General features: G+C 40.7%; 1 protein-coding gene and 1 pseudogene across 6 annotated transcripts in view; one reads left to right on the forward strand and one right to left on the reverse strand.

Annotated features, from left to right (window-relative positions):
- Nucleotides 1–22,752, forward strand: part of KCNQ5 (potassium voltage-gated channel subfamily Q member 5) — a 564,981-nt gene that overhangs the window by 523,889 nt on the left and 18,340 nt on the right. For all 6 annotated transcript variants that reach the window (XM_017958019.3, XM_017958018.3, XM_017958020.3 and 3 more), the window contains one exon: nt 11,772–11,880. In XM_017958019.3, coding sequence (XP_017813508.2) covers nt 11,772–11,880 — 109 coding nt within the window. The remainder of the gene's footprint in view (nt 1–11,771; nt 11,881–22,752) is intronic.
- On the reverse strand, nt 181–4,130 carry LOC116275224 (annotated as a pseudogene).

Here is a 22,752-nt window from a genome sequence, read left to right on the forward strand (position 1 = left end):
GGAGAAAGGCTTGAGGGTGCAGAAAAGGGCTGAAGAAGAGTAGGAAGGGGAAGGAGGAAGGGGAACAGGAAGGAGTACACTGGTCGCCCGGGGGCGGTGGGAGCTCAGGGGCCACCACTGCTGGTGATCCCAGCACCACCAGATTCCCAGAACCAACTCCCCGGTGACCTGACGGAAGAACTAACAGAAATGATGATACTTCCATCCTTGCTGAGTGGTGTCAGAGGATGGGTACCAGCGCACCTGGCATGGAGGGCGGCGGCAGCTGCAGTGGCAGCTGGGTAGGTGAATGCAGCATGGGTGATGGGTGGGGTCAGCTCTGTAGTGTACAAAGGGTAGGAGCCCAGGCCTCTGGGGATGCAGGGATCAGAGCAGCCCCCTTCAGCTCATAGGGGTCCCGAGCGATGAAGTAAGTGTGCTCCTAGGGCGGGGTGCACCTTGGTGGGATTTGGAGTTGCCGTTAGCTTGCTCTTGGCCATCTTGGTGTTGGCTTTGGCAAACTCTAGTCTCAGGGCCTGTGGGTTCTCGGGATCTAAGCGAATACGGTTCAGCGCATTATTGGCCGCTTCTGCTCCTGCCCAGCTGTCAAAGATCACAAAACAAACAAGCTGTCTCGCGGTGAGCTTGATCACGGACTCTTCATACCCCCTTGAAAGGCCAGAAGAACAAGTAGAGTTCTCTGGGTTTAATGTCCATGGGGAGGCCGCTGATAGTGTCCGGGCCTCCTCCTCCAGGACGCCGCAGGAGCCCGCGCTGGAGCTAGTGCAGGTGCCGCCACCTCGCTCGCCCTCTGGTTGCTCCTGGTGCGGGGGACGGGGCGGGGCGGTGGGAAGTAAACGCCAAGGCAAGCGCGGCGCCGGCCCCAGCAGGGAGTGAGCATGGTTACCTTTAAGACTTGGAACTTTGGAAGATTTTTTGGAGGGGGGAGGGGCTGCGGGGAGATGGAGTCTTTCTCTGTCGCCAGGCTGGGGTGCAATGGCGCGATCTCGGCTCACTGCAACCTCCACCTCCCGGGTTCAAGCGATTCTCCTGCCTCAGCCTCCCGAGTAGCTGAGACTACAGGCGCCCGCCACCACGCCCGGCTAATTTTTGTGTTTTTAGTAGAGACGGGGGTTTCACCATGTTGGTCAGGCTGGTCTCGAACCTGACCTCAGGTGATCCGCGCGCCTCAGCCCCCCAAAGTGCTAGGATTACAGGCGTGAGCCGCCACACCCGGCCCGGAAGATTTTTTTTTTCTTCATTCTGTTTTCCTATTTTTCAAATACTTCATATCAAAAAGTATACATTATTTTTGTGATGAAAAAATTCTTAAATTCCTTAGGAAACTTTAAATAAAATATAAATAATTTATAATCTCATGCACTGGTACAGCTAATTTTATTTTTACATATTCTCTTCTAGCTACTTTTCTTTTCACATACTATTGTACATAGTTATAATCAACATAAGTAGTTTCATATTTTAATTTCATTGCACATTTTAAAATATTTTCATGTTATTACATACTATTCATAATTGTATTTTTCATAGCTGTGTAGTACACCTGCATGATCAAATGCTATAATTTACTATAATTTACAGTTTTCTATTTTAGGGCATTGAAACTTATATAACTATTTTTCAATGGTAGGTGATAAACATTATTGCATTAAGCTACATTTCTATTCTTTTCGAACTTATTTTCCGAAGGAAACTTCTCTGGTATAAAATTGTAAGATTGCTGATTATATAGCAAAGGCATGGAATCAATCTAAGTGCCCATCAGTGATAGATTTGATAAAGAAATTGTAGTACATACACACCATGGATACTATGCAGCCATAAAACAGAATGAGATCATGTCCTTTGCAGGAACACGAATGGAGCTGGAGGCCATTATCCTCACCAAACTAACACAGGAACAAAAAACCAAATACCACATGTTCTCACTTATAAGTGGGAGCTAAATGAGGAGAGCACATGGATACAAAGAGGGGAACAACACACACTGAGGCCTACTTGAGGGTGGATGGTGGGAGGAGAGAGAGGATCAGAAAAAATAACTGTTGGATAGTTCCTGGGTGATTAAATAATCTGTACAACAAACATGACTTTACCGATGTAATAAACCTTCTCATGTCCCCCTGAACTTAAAAGTTTAAAAATCAAAAATAAAAATAAAAAGATTGCTGATTATACATTGTCTTTTATTGCCATAAAAATTTAATCTAATTTATATTGTCACCAGCAATGTCAAAGTGTGCCAAATTTATCTCAATTTTGTATTAGTTATTATTCTTATGAAAATTAAATAGGTATAAGTTCATGCTTTTAATTTACAATATTTAAATTTCTAGTAAGGCTGAATAATTTTCAGTCATTTTTTACTAGTCTTTCCTGACTGACTTATTTGTACATATATATTTTGGATTGTGATTCATTCAGATAAGTTCCTTATTCATTATAGATATTAAGCCTTTTTTATATTTTGGAATTCTTCCATAATCAAGAATTTTTGGCATCGTAATTTAGTTATTGTGGGAAGTAACATGTTCTGTCTTCATTATCAAAGCTGCCAGCTCTCTCCTTTATAATTTCTCCTATTGCCCCAAATGTGAGGACGTTATTATTCCTCGCAGGCAAAACAAGTGTTTCTGCTATGTCTTTGACAATTGGGTTTTATTTTTGTCGGTGACTGTGTAAGCTACTTGTGTGTAAAAGCAGTAGTGATTTCTTTAAAAGAGAAAGAGGGCCAAAGCCTGAGAAGAGGAGGTGTTTTGATGGCTGCGGGTAGAAGACAATGACTGGAATTCAGAAGGCTGAGGCCTTCAAGCTCAATTAAAGATGACTAGAATGTTGTGATAGGACAAAACCTTGTTCCTATATCATCAATTTATCAAAGGATTTTTAAATTGCTTTTCTGTTTTTTTATGACATAGTCATTTACTGCCGTCTTGTGAGGCATGTATGTTGTCTCAAATTGCTGCTCTGCAAAATATATCAGCAGCACCAAGGAACACAGGATGGCGGGTTAGCCAAACACACTGCTCAGCTCTGGCTGAGAGAAACCAGGAGATGTCATTTTTCTACCTACAACCGGTGGTCTTTGCCCTTGGCTATACAGTGGATTCCTTCAGAGAGCTGGGAACTCCAATGCCTGGGTCCTAGCCTTTGGTTTCTAATGTTATTGGTCTTGAAAGCATCCTGGGTTTTGGGATTTTTTTAACACTCCCCAAATGATTTTAATGTGCAGCCAAATTTGAAACCCACTGTAATCATTTCATCAAGAAATGCAAAAAAGATATCCAAAATAAAAGAAATCAATGTATCGAAGAGATAGCTGTACTCCCATGTTTATTGCAGCACTATTCACAATATCTGAAATATGGACTTAACCTAAGTGCCCGTCAGTGAATGAATAGATAAGGAAAATGTGGCATAGATACACAATGAAATATTATTCATCCATTAAAAAGAATGAAATCCTGTCATTAGCAGCAACATGGATAGGACTGGAGGCCATTATGTTAAGTGAAATAGGCCAGGCACAGAAAGAAATAGATCATATGTGCTCATTCGTATGTGGGACCTAAAAAAGTGGATCTCATGAAGACAGAGCTTAGACTGGTGATTACAAGAGGCTGGGAAGAGAAGTTGGGAACTGGAAGAATGAGAATGAAGAGAGGTTAATTAATGGCTACAGTTTGCTAGAAGAAGTAAGTCCTAGTGTTTGATAGGTCAGTAGGGTGACTATAGGTTACAACAAGCTGTTGTATATTTGAAATAGCTAGAAAAGAATAATTCAAATATTTCTAGCATAAAGAAAAGACAGATATTTAAGATGATGGATAGCCCAAGTATACTGATTTGATCTTTACAAGTTTTATGAATGTAATAAATTATCACATGTACTCCAAAAATATGTACATCTATGTATCAATGAAAAATAGAATTATTTTTAAAAAGAAATGCAGAAAGAATCTAATCTGTAAAAGGAGGTAACTAAGAAAAAGAACTAGAAACTGCCTGTCCTTCTTCCATAAATACCTTCATCTTACTGGTAAAATTTCATAGTGGAAATAGAAATATGGTCTTTGGACATAGCAGAAGTTTCCAAAATGTTCTTCTTTACCATCCTCTCTCTTCGTCATCTAAAGTCCAAGTGGTCCTTACCAGACAGTATGGAAAGTAGCAATTAGTAGTTTTTCAAAATTCAAAATTTGGCTTAGATCTTTTTATTTTATTTTTATTTATTTATTTATTTATTTTATTTAGAGATGGAGTTTCACTCTTGTTGCCTACACTGGAGTGCAATGGTGTGACCTTGGCTCACTGCAACCTCCTCTTCTCAGGTTCAAGCAATTCTCCTGCCTCAGCCTCCCAAATAGCTGGGATTACAGGTGCCTACCACCATGCTCAGCTAATTTTTTTGTGGTTGTATTTTTAGTAGAGATGGGGTTTCATCATGTTGGTCAGGCTGGTCTTGAACTTCTGACCTCAGGTGATCCACCTGCCTCGGCCTCTCAAAGTGCTGGGATTACAGGCATGAGCCACCGCGCCCAGCCAGCTTAGATCTTTTTAAATGTTGAGGAACAGAGTACTTGAAAGTAAATCCTGAACACTGCTAATTAATAGGAAACAGGAAAGGCTTGAGGAAGACAAATAGTTGCATTTTATATTTATTTTTCTCCCTAATGCCAAGCATGGACCATTCATGGGGCTAACTCTGCCAGAGAGGATCCCAAGGGGATCCCTCACAGAGAGCAGGACTTTGGGGAGGACCTTGTTCCATGGGCATTTTGCCCTTTTCTGAGTAGATTTTGACTAGGTGGTCACATGAGTTCACGGTCCCATAACCTACATCTCCCAAAATACCAGAACAGAGAGGCAAACGTGTAGTTGGAGAACAGAGGGCCAACCTCAGCTGGAAATTTAGCCCCTCCTAAGCACTTTAGCATTCAGAGGGGTTTAAGCCCCTAGGAGTAATAAGAAAGACATTTAATGTGTTATTAACGTCACTGGAAAGAAAATTGACAACTCAAGATACAGCAGGTCCACAAATAAAATTGTTTCCTTCAACATCGTTTTGTTAGATGGATGAGAAAAAAAAAAAAAAATGATTCTTGGCTGGACCACTGTCTGTGTGGAGTTGGCACATCCTCCTCAGGCCTGTATGGGTTTTCTGCAGGTTCTCTGGTTTCCTCCCATATCCCAAAGCTGTGCACTGAAGTTCATTGGCGTGTCTAAATCATCCTCATCTGAGTGAGTGCGGGGTTGTGTGTGAGCATGCTCTGCTATGTGGTGCTTCCTGTCCATGGCTGTTAGCTACCTTGTGCCCTCCACTGCCAGGATGGGCTCCAGCCACCCTCAACCCTGAACTGGAATAAGTGGGTTGGAAAATAAATGAATGAATGAATACAAATTATTGTAAAATCAAAATTTGTCAGAGCAGACTCAGTGGCTCACACCTGGAATTCCACACTTTGGGAGGTCAAAGCGGGAGGATCATTTGAGGTCAGGAGTTCAAGACCAGCCTTGGCAACATAACAAGACCTCTCCATCTCTGCAAAGAATTAAAAAATGAAAATAAAAACTAGCCAGACATAGTGACATGTGCCTGTAGTCCTAGCTAAAGGGAGGCTAAGGAGGGAGGATAACTTGAGCCCAGGTGGTTGAAGTTGCAGTTACCTATGATCACACCACTGCACTCCAGCCTAGGCAACAGAGGGAGACGCTGTCTCAAAAATAATAATAATAATAATAAATAACCATACTTCTGGCAGTAAAATGAGTTTGGTTAAAAATAACTAAATAGGCCAGGCATGGTGGCTCGCACCTGTAATCCTAACACTTTGGGAGGCCGGGTGGATCACATGAGGTCAGGAGTTCAAGACCAGCCTGGCCAACATGATGAAACCCCATCTGTACTAAAAATACAAAAAAATTAGCTGGGCATGGTTGCAGGCACCCGTAATCCCAGCTACTCGGGAAGCTGAGGCAGGAGAATCGCTTGAACCCGGAGGGGCAAAGGTTGCAGTGAGCCAAGATCGCACCACTTCACTCCAGCCTGGGCTAAAGAGCAAGACTCTGTCTCAAAAATAAAATAAATAAATAAGTAAATAAATAGCATACAATAATCATACAAATACACAACAACTGATGCAGTAGGAAAACACCCAGCAAGCCCACCAATATTCGCTCTTGTTTTTTAACTGTATAGTGGTAGGAGGTGCCCCTTCTAATTTTCGCTTGGCAATCATTTATTCTTTGATTTAACCTCCCCCACCATGACCACTGTCACTCAGATTCACCAAAAATTAGGTAAATAATTATCTTACTTGTTTTTATTAATATTTCTTAAATGTATATGTAGCTCACATTTGTTTCAGTGTTTAACATTGTGTTTTGTGTCTTTATGTAGAAATTGGTGATGTTTTTGTGACCAGAAATATGCCATAGGACTTTAACTCTTGTTTAGATCACATAGCTGTGGTAAAATCGTTTTCATTATACATGATTTCACTTAAAGTCACAATTTCCAAGAACCTACCGAAGGCATTAAGTGAGGACTTGGTGTACTTATGAAGCAGAAAGACGGCATCTTGCTCATCTTTGTAGCTTTGAAGCAAGAAAAAAAAATTCCCTAATTCACTCCTGCCTCAACACATGCCAGCAAAGATATATTTCCTATTCATTTGCTCTGACTACACCTACCCAAAAAAAAAGCAGGATTGAGTGTTTAATTTACGGCTTAAGCAATCAAATTATAAAGTGCTATATAAAACTGCACAATCAGATGCATTTGACTATAATGTAATTGATGACTGACTCTCATCCTCTGTCCAGCCCTGTTCCTAAACAGGATGAGTCTCTTACTGGGGTACAGGATGTTGATGGGGAGTGCAACATTAGGCTGGGAGGTAATGTCTTGTAATCATTTGGGATGTTCTCAGGTTCATTTATGTGTGAACAATATAGTTTCACTATCTTTACTTTTGTGCTTATTGTGACTGTACACATCTGCTGAAAGAAAGTTTTCCATTAACTTCAAAATTAAAGGACTCTGTATTTTATGCTATTTCATTATTTGGACCTGCATTATCATGTTATGGCTGGTTATATTGTGTTTTCAAATACGGAAGTTATAATATAGGCTTGCAGGATCTGTCTTGTAACCACTACAGTGTTCCCCAGCTTCCTGAGATATGGGAAGAGACTAAGATAGAAGTACCTCTCATTCAGATTCAGATGAGGGAAAGCAGTCATATGCCTCTATTTTGAAGGACAGCATAAAATACTCTTGTGAATTCTGTACTGACAATCTTTTTTTTTTTTAAAGAGACTGGGTCTCACTCTGTTGCCCAGGCTGGAGTGAAGTAGTACAATCATAGCTAACTGCACCCTTGAACTCCTGGTCTGAAGCTATTCTCCCTCTTTAGCCTCCTGAGTAGCTTGAATGACTACAGGCACACACACCACCATGCCTAGCTTTTTTTATTTTTATTAATATTATTATCTGTAGAGACGGGGTTGCCCAGGCTGGTATCAAACTCCTGGCCTTAAGCAATCCTCCTGCCCCAGCCTCCCAAAGTGCTGGGATTAAAGGAATGAGCCACCATGCTCAGATGTACTGGGACTCTTGATAAAGTTTGTTATTCAATATTTCCTTTGGAGAGCTAACATCTGGGCATCTCCCAGGGCTCCGTAATGATGGCTGGTGGCTTCAGTTTTGTCAGCCACCCAGTCTGTATATGAGTCCTCTATTCCACCTGACCTCTCCCCATCCCTTACACACACCCCTTGAAGTTCCAGAGTCTGTATATTTCCAAGGCTCCTTTGGGTGTGGCCTGGCCCAGCACATGGCCATGGTGACCACATTGCTCAAAATCAAATCTCTGGATTTTATGGGATCCACACCATGCCAAGTGCACCAGCCATGTGAAAGAAAATGTGATGCGGGGGGAGATGGGAACCCAGATACCAATAAGAGATACAAGAAGGGCAGCTGGGTGTGGTGGTTCACACCTGTAATCCCAGCACTTTGGGAGGCCAAGGCCGGCAGATCACCTGAGGTCAGGAGTTTGAGACCAGACTAGCCAACATGGTAAAACCCCGTTTCTACTAAATATTTAAAAATAAGCCAGGTATGGTGGTGGGCACCTGTAATCCCAGCTACTCAGGAGGCAGGAGAATTGCTTGAACCCAGTAGGCAGAGGTTGCACAGAGCCGAGATTGTGCCACTACACTCCAGTCTGGGCGACAGAGCAAGACGCCATCTCAAAAAAAAAAAAAAAAAAAAAAAGAGACAGAGATACAAGAAGGGCAAATCTGGAAGCAGTCAGAGGTGAGGTTCAGGGTCAGACAGCTCCAGAACCCAACTGCTGGGGTTTAAGTTCTCATTCTGTCATTTATTCTCCAAGTGCCCTTCAGCAAGTTCCTTAGCCTTCTGTTCCTCACTTTCATAATCTATAAAACAAGAGGTAATAGTAAAACACACTTCATGGGGTTTTGATACAATTAATTAAAGTTCTTGGCACATAATTAGATTTCTCTAAAAAAAAAAAAAAAAAAACTCTTATTACTATCATCATCATTATTGTCCTGGAGTAAAGAATTGGAGGCCATGAAGGAAAGTTTCCCCAGCTGTATTCATTTCCTTGGGCTGCCATCCCCAATTACCACAAATCAGGTGACTTGAAAGCACAGAAATGTATTATCTCACAGTACAGGAGTCCAGAAGTCTATGAAATCATGGGATCATTATGGTTGCTTCCTTCTGGAAGCTCTGCAGGAGAAACCATCCCCTGCCTCTCTCCTAATGACTGGTGGTGGCCAACAATCTCTGGTATTCCTTGGCTTGTAGATGCATCACTCCAGTCTCTGCTTCCATTTTCTCTGTGTCCCTGTGTCTTTTCCTTTTCTGTTTCATAAAGACATTTTTGCTGCATTTAGAGTACCCCCAATCCAGTGTCATCTCATTTTGAACCTTACATTAATTACATGTGCAAGACCTTTATTCCAACTAAGGTCATATTCCAATGTTCCACGTGGACATAAATCTTGGGGTAACTCTATTCATCCTACTACAGCAACTAAGAGCAGGTTAAATAAAATCAGAAGAAACCACGAACAATTCCTGGAAAGAATGTCGTCAAACCATGGTCATGATGTTTATGGGCTAAAAAGACTGTGTTGTGTGGGTGGTCAATCCAGCAAACTGGGCTACCCTGAAGGTCATCACTGAGTCCGAACCAACTGTCAAACACAGAGTTAATCAATGTACTCTCATTCCAACTGGGGCAAACTTCTCTGGAGAAAACACATATCTGATGAGAGCAAGCTATGCACATCAGGTAACACGCACGTGTAGTGAGCTCTTTGCCCTGTCTCTCCTGACATGTTGTAGTCACAATTTAACCCCAAACTCATTCTGACACTGAGTAATGCAATGCAAAGGGCATGGGCTTTGGAGCCTCAGGGAACTGAATTCTAATGTCATCCTTTGCAACTTACTAGCTCCACTTGCCACCTTCATGGCCTCAGATGAGGTACTTACCCTCTCCAAGCCTTAATTTCTGCATCTGAAAATTGGTCATAATACCACTAACAACTTGTAAAGTTGCTCTACGTATGAAAACTAATATATGCAGAAGCTGCACCTAAGTACCTGGTGTAAATTTCAATGAGTGATTGCTATTTGTCTTAGTCTATTTGCACTGCTATAACAAAATGCCTGAGACTGGTTAACTTACAAAGACTAGAAATTTATTTCTCACAGTTCTGGAGGTTGGAAGTTCAAAATGGCACCTTGCTACTGAGTCTCCCATAAGGGACAAACGTTATGTCCTCACATGGTAGGAAGACCAGAGGGCAGGAGGGCCTACCTAGTTCACTCCAGCCCTTCTATAAGGTCACTAATCCCATTCATGAGGGCTCCACCCTCATAAATGAATCACCTCCTAAAGTTCCCACATCTTAATACTATCACACTGGTGATTAAGTTTCAACATATGAATACAGGAAGACAAATTTAGAAAAATAACACTATTAGTATCATTATTGTGAGGTAGTAATTTCATCTCTCCCCTACTAGGCTTGAGGGCAAGAAAGCCAAAGGGACCTTGAAGAAGAGCTGTGAAGATCCATGTGTCTACATGTATCTCATCATCTCTTCCCCCACCACCACCGGCATTACAGCACAAAAGTAAACTGCATAAACACACTGTAAATATTCATTGATGTAAATGACACACAAACGGCATTACAAATATAAGCACTGCCTCAATGAATGAACCTCCAATAGCCTTTCAAAATTTGGAGCCCAACCAGGACAGCCCATGGCAAAGTCTTTCCCTTCATGACTTAGCAAATGAACACTGCACAGAGCAAAGGCAACACAAAGTAGTATTCATCCTCTAGTGTATGTCAACATTTAGAGAGGATTGGACCATATAAAAATGGTATTTGTAGGCCAGGCACGATGGCTCACCCCTGTAATCCCAGCAATTAGGGAGGCTAAGGCAGACGGATCACTTGAGGCCAGTAGTTTGAGACTAGCCTGGTCAACATGGTGAAACCCTGTCTCTACTAAAAACACAAAAATTGGCTGAGTGTGGTGGTGTGGGCCTGTAATCCCAGTTGCTTGGAGGCTGAGGCATGAGAATTGCTTGAACCCAATAGGTGGAGGGTACAGTGAGCCAAGATCGTACCACTACACTCCAGCCTGGGCGACAAAACAAGACTTTGTCTCAAAAAAAAAAAAGGGGGGTATTTGGAGGCCACATAACTCCTCTTTCATGAGAGCATTTTTATTACTTTATTTACTTTGTATTACCACAATAACACATGTTCACTGGAGAAATGTTAGAAAATACAGGCAAGCAAAAACAATAAAATCATTCTTAATTTCAGATATGTAGAGTTTTTTTCTTTAACAATATATTGTGACACTTTCCCAATCATTAGACTTCAACATCATTTTTTAAAGTTGTCGAATATTCCATTATATAAACCTACCAATATTCATTTAACCTATCCCCCATCAGAGGAATTTTAACTTCATGCCAATGTTTTGTTACTGTAAACAGAAATGCAATGAAATGAGCTTATTCCTTATTTGTTTTACAAATTCATAATAATTTGGCATTTAATATAACCCTGCTCCCTTCCCCAAACACTTGCAGTTAACCCAAAAGTAAATTTCCTTCGTTTATGAAAAACTGATTTTTTATCCAGTCTGAAAATCTGCTCTCCGCTTTGGCTGTATGATCTGAAGTAAGCTCTTTCCTGGCCGCTTGTATCCAGTAACTAATAAGTAGTCAGCATTCTTGGCTCTGGCTACTTAGCTTACTTGTTCAGGGCATAAGGCTAATGGGGTCAATGTCATGGGATGTGAGCTTGCTATATACAGGCCAGTTAGTTACAAGTCCAAAGACTATTTCTGTAACTCCAGACAGCTGTCATTTAAAAACTGGCTGTTAGTTTCCAAGGAACTGGGCAAAAGAGCCTAGGTAGATCCACACAAATCCATCACCAGTACTGGAAAGATAATGTGTCAATAGCTTCATCTTGCCCGTAGAAAACAGTTCAGAAAAGTATTCATATTTAAAACTGGGGAGGCTGTAGAAAAACAAGAAAGAAAAATATTGACAAGACAATTGGCTGACCTTATACATATCTTGGTTTATCAGCTTAGTGTGTGAGTATCCCGCCATTTCCACGTGAGAAAAATTCAGCAACACGTTTCAAATTGCGGATGGTGGTGGTATTTAACTGGCAATATTCTCTTGCAGCTGACACAGCCCTTGGCACTGATGATGTATATGATGAAAAAGGATGCCAGTGTGATGTATCAGTGGAAGACCTCACCCCACCACTTAAAACTGTCATTCGAGCTATCAGGTTGGTGAAATCCTGAACAAAGTGATTCAGAGACATACTTATGATTAATTGAATTACGATGTTGCTAAATTCTTTTTCTGCAGGTAAATGTCCTGGAATAAACACTTTCCCTTTTCCTATTCATCCATATGCCTATTGAATTGTGAAATATTTGTTTCTTAATAGAAAACTCTGCTGTGTTCAACACAGAGTTATAAAACGTGGGTGGGATTTGAAAAGCCAGGTCATGTTTGAGAGATTACACGAGTCTTGGCTTGTCATGTGTATTTACTGCTTTAAGGACATATAGTTTATTGATGCAATTGAATTTTTAAATTATTTTTATGACTTGCTCCAATCTATATTCTGTACAGAATTGTATATCAAAGAAAAGGCCTTGTAGGTTATTTCAAAATGGGTTAAGTTCTGAAAATGGGAAACCTAAAAGTATTTTGCAGTGACTTAGTCTTATTATCCGAAATGTAATTGTTAAAGGCTGATCTTAATTTGCTTCCTCTACTGGTGGCAGAGAGCTAAGAGAGTATACCTAGCAACTTAAATTTACATTTTCCATGACCTTTCCCACCACACACACACACACACAGACAGGCGCGTGCATGTGCACACACACACACACACAATCAAGATCTGGACTATATTAACTGCTGCATGCTCAGCTGGCCCAGTTTAATCCTTTTGGGAGAATTTGTATATGTCAGGGAATGCTGAGTAACTATATTGCAAAAAAAAGAAATACCTCTGCCTGTTGGTGAAAAACTAGAAGAAAGTTCAAAATATCCAAACCAGGCCAGGTGCGGTGCCTCATGCCTGTAATCCCAGCACTATGGGAGGCTGAGGGGGGCAGATCACTTGAGGTCAGGAGTTTGAGATAAGCCTGGCCAACATGGTGAAACCCCATCTCTACTAAAAATACAAAAATTAGCTGGGTGTGGTGGCGGGCACCTGTAATCCCACATACTTGGGAGGCTGAGGCAGGAGAATTGCTTGAACCCGGGAGGTGGAGGTTGCAGTGAGCTGAAATCATGCCAGTGCACTCCAGCCTGGGCAACAGAACAGGATTCTGTCTCCAAAAAATAAAATAAAATAAAATATCCAAACCAATTTAGCTATTCACATGTTTGGTCTAATCTTGAATATTAGTATGATTGATTACTTATTTCTGTTTTTAGTTGGTCATTTGGCATCATGTTAGACATTTATTTACTCTATAGTTGAGAGTCACTGGGAAAGCAGAAATGAGTTCTAAAGATTTTCATAAATGTTTGTGGGGGCAAAGAAAATCATGGTGTGATGAAACTCCAGAACATGTTTAAACACTATCTGTAGCAGCAGACTAAAAAAAAAAAAGTGAAGTCCAATTACTTCTCAATGGAACCCTCAAGTCACAAACCCTATGGGTGAAGAGATTACACCTTCCTATTTGGCCTGGACAGTCCCAGATTGTGCCTCTAGTCTCATCATTAGTGTTAATAATGCTCCCATCTTTCTCAAAGTATCCCTGTTTGGACAACCAATTATACAGTGACCCTATCTCTGGTGAACCTAGAAGCCTTGGGTGATGTATACGCCCGGATAACCGAGAATATGTAGTGAAATGTTGTCTGAAGCCTTCAGTTAAAGGGATAGAGAGGATTTAGAACTGCACTGTCCAATATGATAGCCACTGGCTACTTGAGGCTACTGAGGCTATTTAAATTTGAATTAATTAAAATGAAATACATTTTAAAATTCAGTTGATCAGTCGCACCATTCATATTTCAACTGGTCAATAGCCACAGGTGGCCAGTGGCTACTTCATTAGACAAAGAAACAAAACATTTCCCTTGTCACAGAAAATTCTATTGAACATTACTGGTCTAGAAGTCACCTTGAAATTTTTCATGTGTTGAGTATATCCATAAAAGACCCTAAAGTGAAGGTGGGGCAATTCAGTCCAGGAATTAATCTGACTTGCAGCAAGTATGGAAAATCTTATCTAGTGAGAGCAGATTAGGCTTCCTAAAAGTCATACTTAACCCAGTTTATGTCATTTCCCAAGACCTTCTGAAGCTTTCTGCTTTTGCTTTACAACCTATAAAATGGATTGTGAGCTGCAAGAAAGAAAATGAAATAGGTTTATTCTGCTAGCTAAGCACTTTAGCAATGGCTTAAGATTTACTTGGTTATTCTTCTTGAAACTCGACTGATTTTTGTGACGTCCTTTGCAGAATTCCTTTGCTTTTCAGAATTCTTTCTTGGTTCTTATTTTTAATGGAACTTTACTATTTACATGTCTATCTTTTTGTGGATTCCTGATGTTTTCTGCTTGCTGCGTTGTGATACCTGAGGGAGATGTTTTTCTCCTCCATATCCTGATTCTGCTTTGTGGTTTTTCATCACTTCTAAATTCCATTTCAAATTAACAGATTATGTCGCTTGAACCCAGGAGGCGGAGGCTGCAGTGAGCCGAGATGGCGCCACTGCGCTTCACCCTAGAAGACAGAACAAGACTCTGTCTGAAAAATAAAAATAAAATAAAGAAAATACAATTAAATTAACAGATTCTGTAAAAACCTAATAGCTACACCCAATAGCTTAATAACCTAATTGAAAATTTTTTATTCATGGTGTACTTAATTTCTAAAGATACTTAATTTAAAAACCAACCAATACAATTAGCAGTTCTAAAAAGAAGTTTGCAGGTATAAGTCCTAAATCTTATGCAGAAGGGTTCTTTTCCTAAGGAGTTTAATTATGTTAATAAGTTCAACAGCAGTTGCCGGAGGGTTTTTTGCCAGAACCTGCCCACCTCTTGCAGCTCCCCTGAAGCAGTATGTATATGTATATCACTGATTGCAAGTGTGAAACATCCATTATTCATCTCTAAAATAGTAACTTTGGGCATTTTTCTTGTTATTTTTTAATTGTTAGAATGTTTAATATGAATATTTAAATATGCCTTTTGTATTTCAGTAACTCTTGCAATAGTAGTTTTTCCTAACAGCCAAATTAAAATGTGTAACAAAAAATATGTATTCCACTGCAAGGATGACAATATGGAAAATAATATTACTATCTTCACAAAGAGCAAAGTAAGAGTTCTTATTTTCAGTTATCAATATTTATTAAACATCTGCCATTTTTAGAGACAATTAAGGACACTCTTTGAACTTGTCTGAATTCTATTATCCAAATGCACTCTGACACTTTTTAAAAAATAAATAATGTCACTGTTTATGGTACATAGTAAAGAATGACTATTCTTAGACTATTTCCAAACTATGTCTTTTACTCAGAAGAAAACTTAGTTTTGTATATTTCTTCCAGAATTATCATAGATTTTTCTCAAAATATCATTTCAGGGAAATGCAAAAATTTGCTGGAAATGTGTTTTGAAACTCACCTCTAGGAGTGAAGATTGTACTTATTTTTAACAAAAGCCCCATATTTTAGTGATTCAGTTCAAACAATGTTAAGTTTCTTTTTATCCACTCATAGAAATTAGTTCCTAAATGGAAAGATAAAATTAGCAGGAAAGTAAACAAACAAATGGATAGACTCTAGAGGATTCTACACACTCACTTATACCTATTTCATAGTAGATCACCTGTTTTTCTATCACTGTCTTAAAACTATAGCCCATAAATTACCTAGATATGTTCCTTCACAGTGTCAAGCATCTGGCTAACTGGGACTATCTGAAGGTAACGGACTATTCCCTTTCATGCTAGTACTTGGCTTTGTAGTCATTACATACAAATATATGAATCTTGGGCAAAATTTTACACAAAAATTAATATATCTTTTTAAATTTGAAATAACAGGCCAGGCATGGTGACTCATACCTATAAACCCAGCAGTTTGGGAGGCTGAGTTGGGCAGATCACTTTAGCTCAGGAATTCAAGACCAGTCTGGGCAACACGGTAAAAACCTGTCTCTAAAGGAAAAAAAAAAAAAATGAATGATACTAAAATAACAAATATTTGAAAGTCATATACACCTGCATATTTATGGAAGAGCCCCAGAATAATAACTTTTTGAAATATAACAGAAATTGTATTTATGTACTGAACTGGCAGGTAATTTATCAGATATGCACACCAACGCAACATATAAGTACTGTGTAAAGGATTCACCATTTGGGGGAAAGAGCTTTGTTAAAACAGTGCAGTGCAAAGCTTACCTGCTTCTTACCAGTATTGTTTTCATAGAATTACTACATCTAGAATCAAGGTTACTCTTTTTTTTTCAATTTTTAAAACTATTTCAACAGATATAAAATTACCCTGTCAAATTGCTATTAAAAGTTTCTAAGCACTAATCTCTTCACGGATTGGTACCCAATGGTTGGTGAAGCTGCTCTGGTCCTCAGACCACACTTTTAAGGCCACTCTTAATAAGAACCTCAGTGACAGTTGTTTTCCTGTCAGTTTGTTTTATACAACCATGTTTTCTGTCAGTTGTCAAGAACTGAATCAAAATACCGTACAACCTGTTCTTTTTGTGAATATCAACAAAACCACTGATGCAGATTACTCATTATTTTGAAGAGAAATGACCAAGAAACTATCGATTGTGTCTTGCTCTTACTGTCTCTTACTATCTCCATGCAATAATGGTCATGCCTGCTATGTTTCACTTTATGCATCCTTTTCTTTCCCAGGCCAGACTAGCGTTTTAGAGAATCAAATAAATACATGAATAAGGTCCAGGGTGAAAACTCAAAGAAGTCTTTAGTTGAAGCTGAAGCCCGACTTTATACTGGTACCATTGGCTAATTCTATCCCCTCCTCCCACCCTCCCTGAAGCTGCTAGGGAGAAGTAGTCCAAGAAACAGGACAGCCTCTCTACACCCTTGAGCAACTCACGCTCCCTCTTCAAGCTTCTGTTTCCTCATTGGCAAACTGGAGATGGTAATGGTATCAACTTCATAGGGTTGTAGTAAGGAATTAATAAATGAATAAACATTTGGAAAGCACTTAGAACAGTATACACGGTCAGCACTATGTAGATGCTAATATTATTACCCTTGAGTTGTCTGGACTCCTTATGCCTTCCAGCATGCTGCCTCCACTGCCCATCCTCTGCTCTGGGTCAGCCTTTTCCTTTCTGAGCTCCACCCGCTTCCATGATGAGTCACATGAGAGGAGCACTTTGTTGCCTCTTCTGAAGGATACTCCCATCTTCCAAAACATATACAGCCTCACCTGCTTGCATCTCCTTCACCTGGAAGCACTTGCCATTTTCCCTTTGAAGTTACCTTCCCACCACCTGGGCTGAGAAATTACTCAGAGCTGGAAGAGCAATTTTTTTTTTTTTTTTTTTTTTTGAGACAGAGTTTTGCTCTTGTTGCCCAGGCTGGAGTGCAATGGCACGATCTTGGCTCACCACAACCTCCACCTCCCAGGTTCAAGCAATTCTCCTGCCTTAGCCTCTCGAGTACCTGGGATTGCAGACATGCGCCACCACGCCCAGCTAATTTTGTATTTTTAGTAGAAACAGGGTTTCTCCATGTTGGTCAGGCTGGTCTCGAACTCTCGACCTAAGGTGACCCGCCACTTCGGCTTCCCAAAGTGCTGGAATTACAGGCATGAATCACTGTGCCTGGCCTGGAAGAGCAATTTTTTCACCCATGAAGAGCAACCATGAGTCAATGTTCCAAGTAAATCTCACCTCTTTTCTCCTCAAGGTGAGCTTGCGGCCTTCCCAGGCACCCTCTGAAGAAGCAACAGGACAATGAAAGGAAGAAGTTAGCTCTTCCCTCTGCCTCCCTGACCCTTGTCGAAGCCTCATTAGAGACTCTTAAAGCTCTTCCCAGGGGTTCAGTGCATGCATCTGAAAAATAGCTCTTGAGTTTCAACTGTGCACCAGGCACAGAGATAAACGTTAACAAGAAAGATGGATCCCTGCTGAGAGTTGTGAGGAGCTACCAGAAAAGTAGAGTCGATTACAATGCAGAGCAGCATATTACTACAATGACAGAAGTCCAGGACGGTTTAGGCCAACCTATATGGGCACTTTTGGGGAAGGTAGCATTTGGGAAGACTCTAAAAGAAGGAAAAGAAGAAATCTGGTAGATATGTAGGAACTAGCCAGGTTACTAAGGAGGGTGATAGAGGATGGGCAGAGAACACTGCAATTGCAAAGAAGCAGAAGTGAAGGTGGCATTAGAAAGTATGGGTGACAGTTGAAGGTGGAGGACAAGGATGAGGAGAGTATGGCTGAAGGGAGGAGGAGGAACCCTAAGAATGAACAGGAATGTGGAGGATTCTAAGTACAGAAATGACTTTATCAGATCCGTGCATGATATGGTTTGGATCTGTGTCCTTGCCCAAATCTCGTGTCAAACTGTAATCCCCAGTGTCGAAGGAGGAGCCTGGTGGGAGGTGATTGGATCATGGGGGCGGATTTCCCCCTTGCTCTTCTCATAATAGCAAGTGAGTTTTCATGAGATTGGTGGTTTAAAAGTGGGTAGCACCTCCCTCCCGCTTCTCTCTCTCTTCCTGCTGCTCTGGCCACATAAGAAGCCTGCTTCCCTTTTGCCTTCCGCCATGGTTGTAGGTTTCCTGAGGCCTCCCCAGTCATGCTTCCTGCAGAGCCTGCAGAACCATGAGCCAAAGAAACCTCTTTTATTTATAAATTTTTCAGTCTCAGGTATTTCTTTATAGCAGTGCAAGAACAGACTAATACAGTGTTTCATTTGAAAACTTGGAAAGATGACTCTGATTGCAATATAAGGAATGTATTGGAAAGAGAGAACTATTATTACAATACCTGGATCTGCTGGGGCCTGAGCTGGGCAGTCACGATGGAGAAGAGTGAAGGATGGATTTCAGACAGGATTTGAATATTTACTGATTGGAGAGGATGGAGGGAAAGAACAGGAGGAATCAAGGATGGCACATCTGAAGGATGGTGAGACAGGCTGGCTTGAGGGGAGATGGTGCATTATTGCGAGTGTTGAGTTCAAGCAGTCACAGCAGGGCCCAACAGGTAGGTGGATCTCTGGATCTGACATCCAGGAGAGCAATCTGGAATATGGACAAATTTGGTAGCTGTCAGCACAGAGATAAATGGTTTGCAGAAGTCTCACCCCAGGGAGTAAAAAGAGAAGATGGTCAACACAGAAGTCTAAGGTTCACAAACAGGAGCTGCAAAAGTAAGAATGCTCTGAAGGAGACAGATTCAAAGCAGCCAGACAGATGGAAAACCAGGAGAGTGTGACAGAAGAGGAGCCAGAGGAGGAAAGTGTTTCAAGCAGGAGGCAGATGTTAACGCTGTTAAATGCCGCTAAGAGGTCAAAGAAGATAAAAAATGAGAAGGTCCTTTGAAAGTGACAACAAGGAGGTCATCCGTGACTTCGGAGAAAAATTCAGTAGAAGGAGAAGGGTTTGAAGCCAGATGGTAAATAGAACACTTTCTTAAATTACCAGAATCTTTCACTCTAATATGAACATAGATGAAGTGTCAAGAATTTCTTTGTAACTAGCAAAGGCTCATCAACTCTTCTAAAATAGCTCAGATCTGATCAGCGAACTGAAGAACCACTAATGACATTTCAGAGTTCCTGAAGTGGGTATGCAAATCAGGCCTCACTGTTACCCTGGGTTGGGTGATAAAGTTTTTCAGTTTTCTTGCCCCTGTGTTCTTCCTGTTCTGAAAGGCATGTATGGGACCATTATCTTCACCATCCCTAAAATGCAGTCTCAGCTGTGAATCCTTCTTACATCTCACTTCATATTGCAGGCAAGAATACTCCGTAAGTAAAGAAGAGGCACATGTTTGCCATTGTGGGTTTTGTTAAATCTACAGGCTGTTTAATCATCACCAGTTCTTAATTTTGCTGATGGCATCTCTGCTATTTTAGCAGAGGTGATGAGTCTTTGTTTGCAAGTCACTATTAAGACATTCTTGACAGTCAATCTATGACATGTTACAGTAAAGGATGCTGCTAAAAGAACATTTTACGGATCATTTAGCACATATCTTTAAAATCAGCTAATATACTCCCTGGAATGTTCTTTTTGCTTGTTTTTGTTTTGAAGATAATTACTTGTGGCTACATTTGCTCTGAGGCTGTGTTAAAGTAGTGTTTTCACTGAAGATGCACTTACTTTGTAGCATGTGAGATATTCAACCTTTTATTTGACTATAATTTAAACTGAGTTTTCTATTATTTGCTAAAAATATAGAATCTCCTATTCCATGCTAAAAATATTTTAAAGTAGTCAACATGTATAGTCAATTTATTTATTTACTTATTCATTTCACACTTTAAAATTTATGCAAGATTTTACACTCCTAAGAAAACAAAATCCCTAAATTTAGTCGCCATATCAATGCTTACAAATTCCTGGCAGGAAAGACTTCCTCAGATCTGGAAGTTCTTGCTTGGGTTTTACTACTCTTACACTCTTAAAAGAAAATCCAACAAAATCTGCAGGAGGGGTCAGGTGCAGTGGCTCAGGCCTATAAAATTTCAATACTTTGGGAGGCTGAGCTGGGAGGATGGCTTGAGCCCAGGAGTTTGAAACCAGCCTGGGAAACATAGCGAGACCCATCTCTACAAACATTTAAAAAAAAAAAAAAAAAAAAAAAAAAAAGCTCTGCAGGAGAGCCTACTAGATCCTGCATATAAAGGACAATAATGGCAAGCATTAGGAGAACAAGTCTACTTTCAGTGGTGGAAACAGTGTGGCCAGAGAATGTCTGAATGTCCTAAGTGAGCCAGATGGAATATCTGCTTGCCCCTACAGTGAGAACATCAGACTGTACACACATGGAACTAATTTACATTTCTCTATTAAGAGTTAAAACCAAGAAAATGAGACAAATCAGTGCATCCAGGGACTCCTGGGGTTCCTTGGTCTTGTCTAGTAACCCAATCTAAGATGAAAGAAGAGTGGAGGAATCTTAGGTATATAATTTTATAACTTGCTTTGCAGGTTATGAAACTGTCAGAGTTTAAATACTGTAAACACAAATACAAATCTATATTGTTGAATTATGTTTACGTATTAATAGGAAAACAGCATTAAAAACTATTCTAAATAACTAACACATATGCTTTCAATAGTGACCCAAATTATCAAGCCCTGCAGCCCTAGTTGTCTGCTGGATTTGTTCCATGATCAATTTCGAGTGAGGACTGCCTCAGGGGAAATTCTGTGATCAAAAGGCTCTGGGTCACCTGAAGGATGAGCCCTGGGGTCCGTGCTTTTAAGACAGATAGATGCTGTATTTCTCATGAAGGGTCAGAAATCAGAAGATAGAATTTTCCAAACTGGAAGAGGGAGTATTTCAGTCTGTTTTCTGATGTTTATAACAGTATCTGAAACTGAGTAGTATAAGGAAAATGAATTTATTTCTTATAGTTATGGAGGTTGGGAGATCTTAAGGCGGGAGGTGCACCTGGTGGGGGCCTTCTTGTTTGTGGGGACTCTCTGTGGCATCCTGAGTCAGCACAGGGCATCACATAGCAAGGGGACTGAGCATGCTATGTGCTAGCTTAGGTCTCTCTTCCACTTCCTATAAAGCCACCAGTTCCCCTCTCATGATAGCTCATTAATCCATTAATCCATAATTCATTCATACAGACAGAGCCCTCACGATCCAATCACCTCTTGTAAGTTCCACCCCTCAATACTGCCACTTTGAGCATAAAATTTCAACATGAATTTTGGAGGGGACATTCAAACCATAACAGAGGGATGTGAAATGCATGTCAGTACTGTAAGTTAACCCAAATAACCACTATAAAGTGAGGGATTAAAGGAGAGAAACCCACATCCACCCCATAAACATAAGATCTGCAATCACATGGGGGCCATTCAGCAACCTTCAGAAACTTAATAATATCCCCAGAGATGAGGGTGCGAAGTAGGTAAAGGACTGTCATCTCCTCCAGAAATCATTTCTGATCACCTCTACCAGTCTGGGTTAAACACCCCTCTTCTGCATTCCCATATCACCCTGGGCTTCCCAGCACCTTGCACATCACAAAGTGAATTTTAACTGTCTGCCTACTTGTCTGTGTGCCTTACTAGACTGGAAGTGCCCCAGCAATAGGATTTGTTTCTTCATCGCTGTATCCCTGGCATCTAGCACAGAAGCTGGCATATAGTAGGCACTCAATATGTGTTTGATGAATGAATGAATGGACAAATTCTCGAGTCCCACTCATCAGGCCTCACTGGGGGAGGCAGTCACATGAAGCTTATCTAGAGAGCTCCAAGCTCTGGACAAATGAGACTCTCAAATCCTATCAGAGCTCACAGTTGCAGCAACCATTGTCTTGCACCATGATTGTAAAGAGGAAGAGACTGGGGACCAAATGATCATTGTCATCACATAGGAGGCTTCTTTAACTCTGCCAGCTCCCAGCAGTTAAAAGTTTGGAGCCTAACACAATACTCAGCACAACGTCATAGATACTCAATGAATATTCATTGAAAGAATGAATGAATCAGTCACTTTAGCACTTCCTTTCCCTTCCAAGGTTATCCTTTGAAAAATTAATGGAACTTCTTAACTACTTCTTTCATGAAACTTCAGACCTCACTCAAGGAAGGAGAGGCATTTGGGTTCTGATTAGAGATCTGACACCAAGGCACCCTGACGCCATGCCTATGGGTCTGACATGTGCGACTTAGAAGATTTTGCAAGCCGGCATGAATCATGATCACTTCTTTGCATGACAGCAGGGATTGTTCCACCCCCAACACACTCCACCACCACACGCCACCGCCACCCCAATCCTGTCTCTACTCCAGTGGCTTTCAACCTTGGCCGCACATTAGCATTACCTGAAAAGTTTTGTAAAATCTTTGGACCACGCCCTGGAACAATTAAGACAGAATTTCTGGAGGCAGGACCCAAGCATTTTTTAAAGC

Source organism: Papio anubis, chromosome 6 (assembly GCF_008728515.1).
Source record: "Papio anubis isolate 15944 chromosome 6, Panubis1.0, whole genome shotgun sequence".
Lineage (NCBI taxonomy): Eukaryota > Metazoa > Chordata > Mammalia > Primates > Cercopithecidae > Papio > Papio anubis.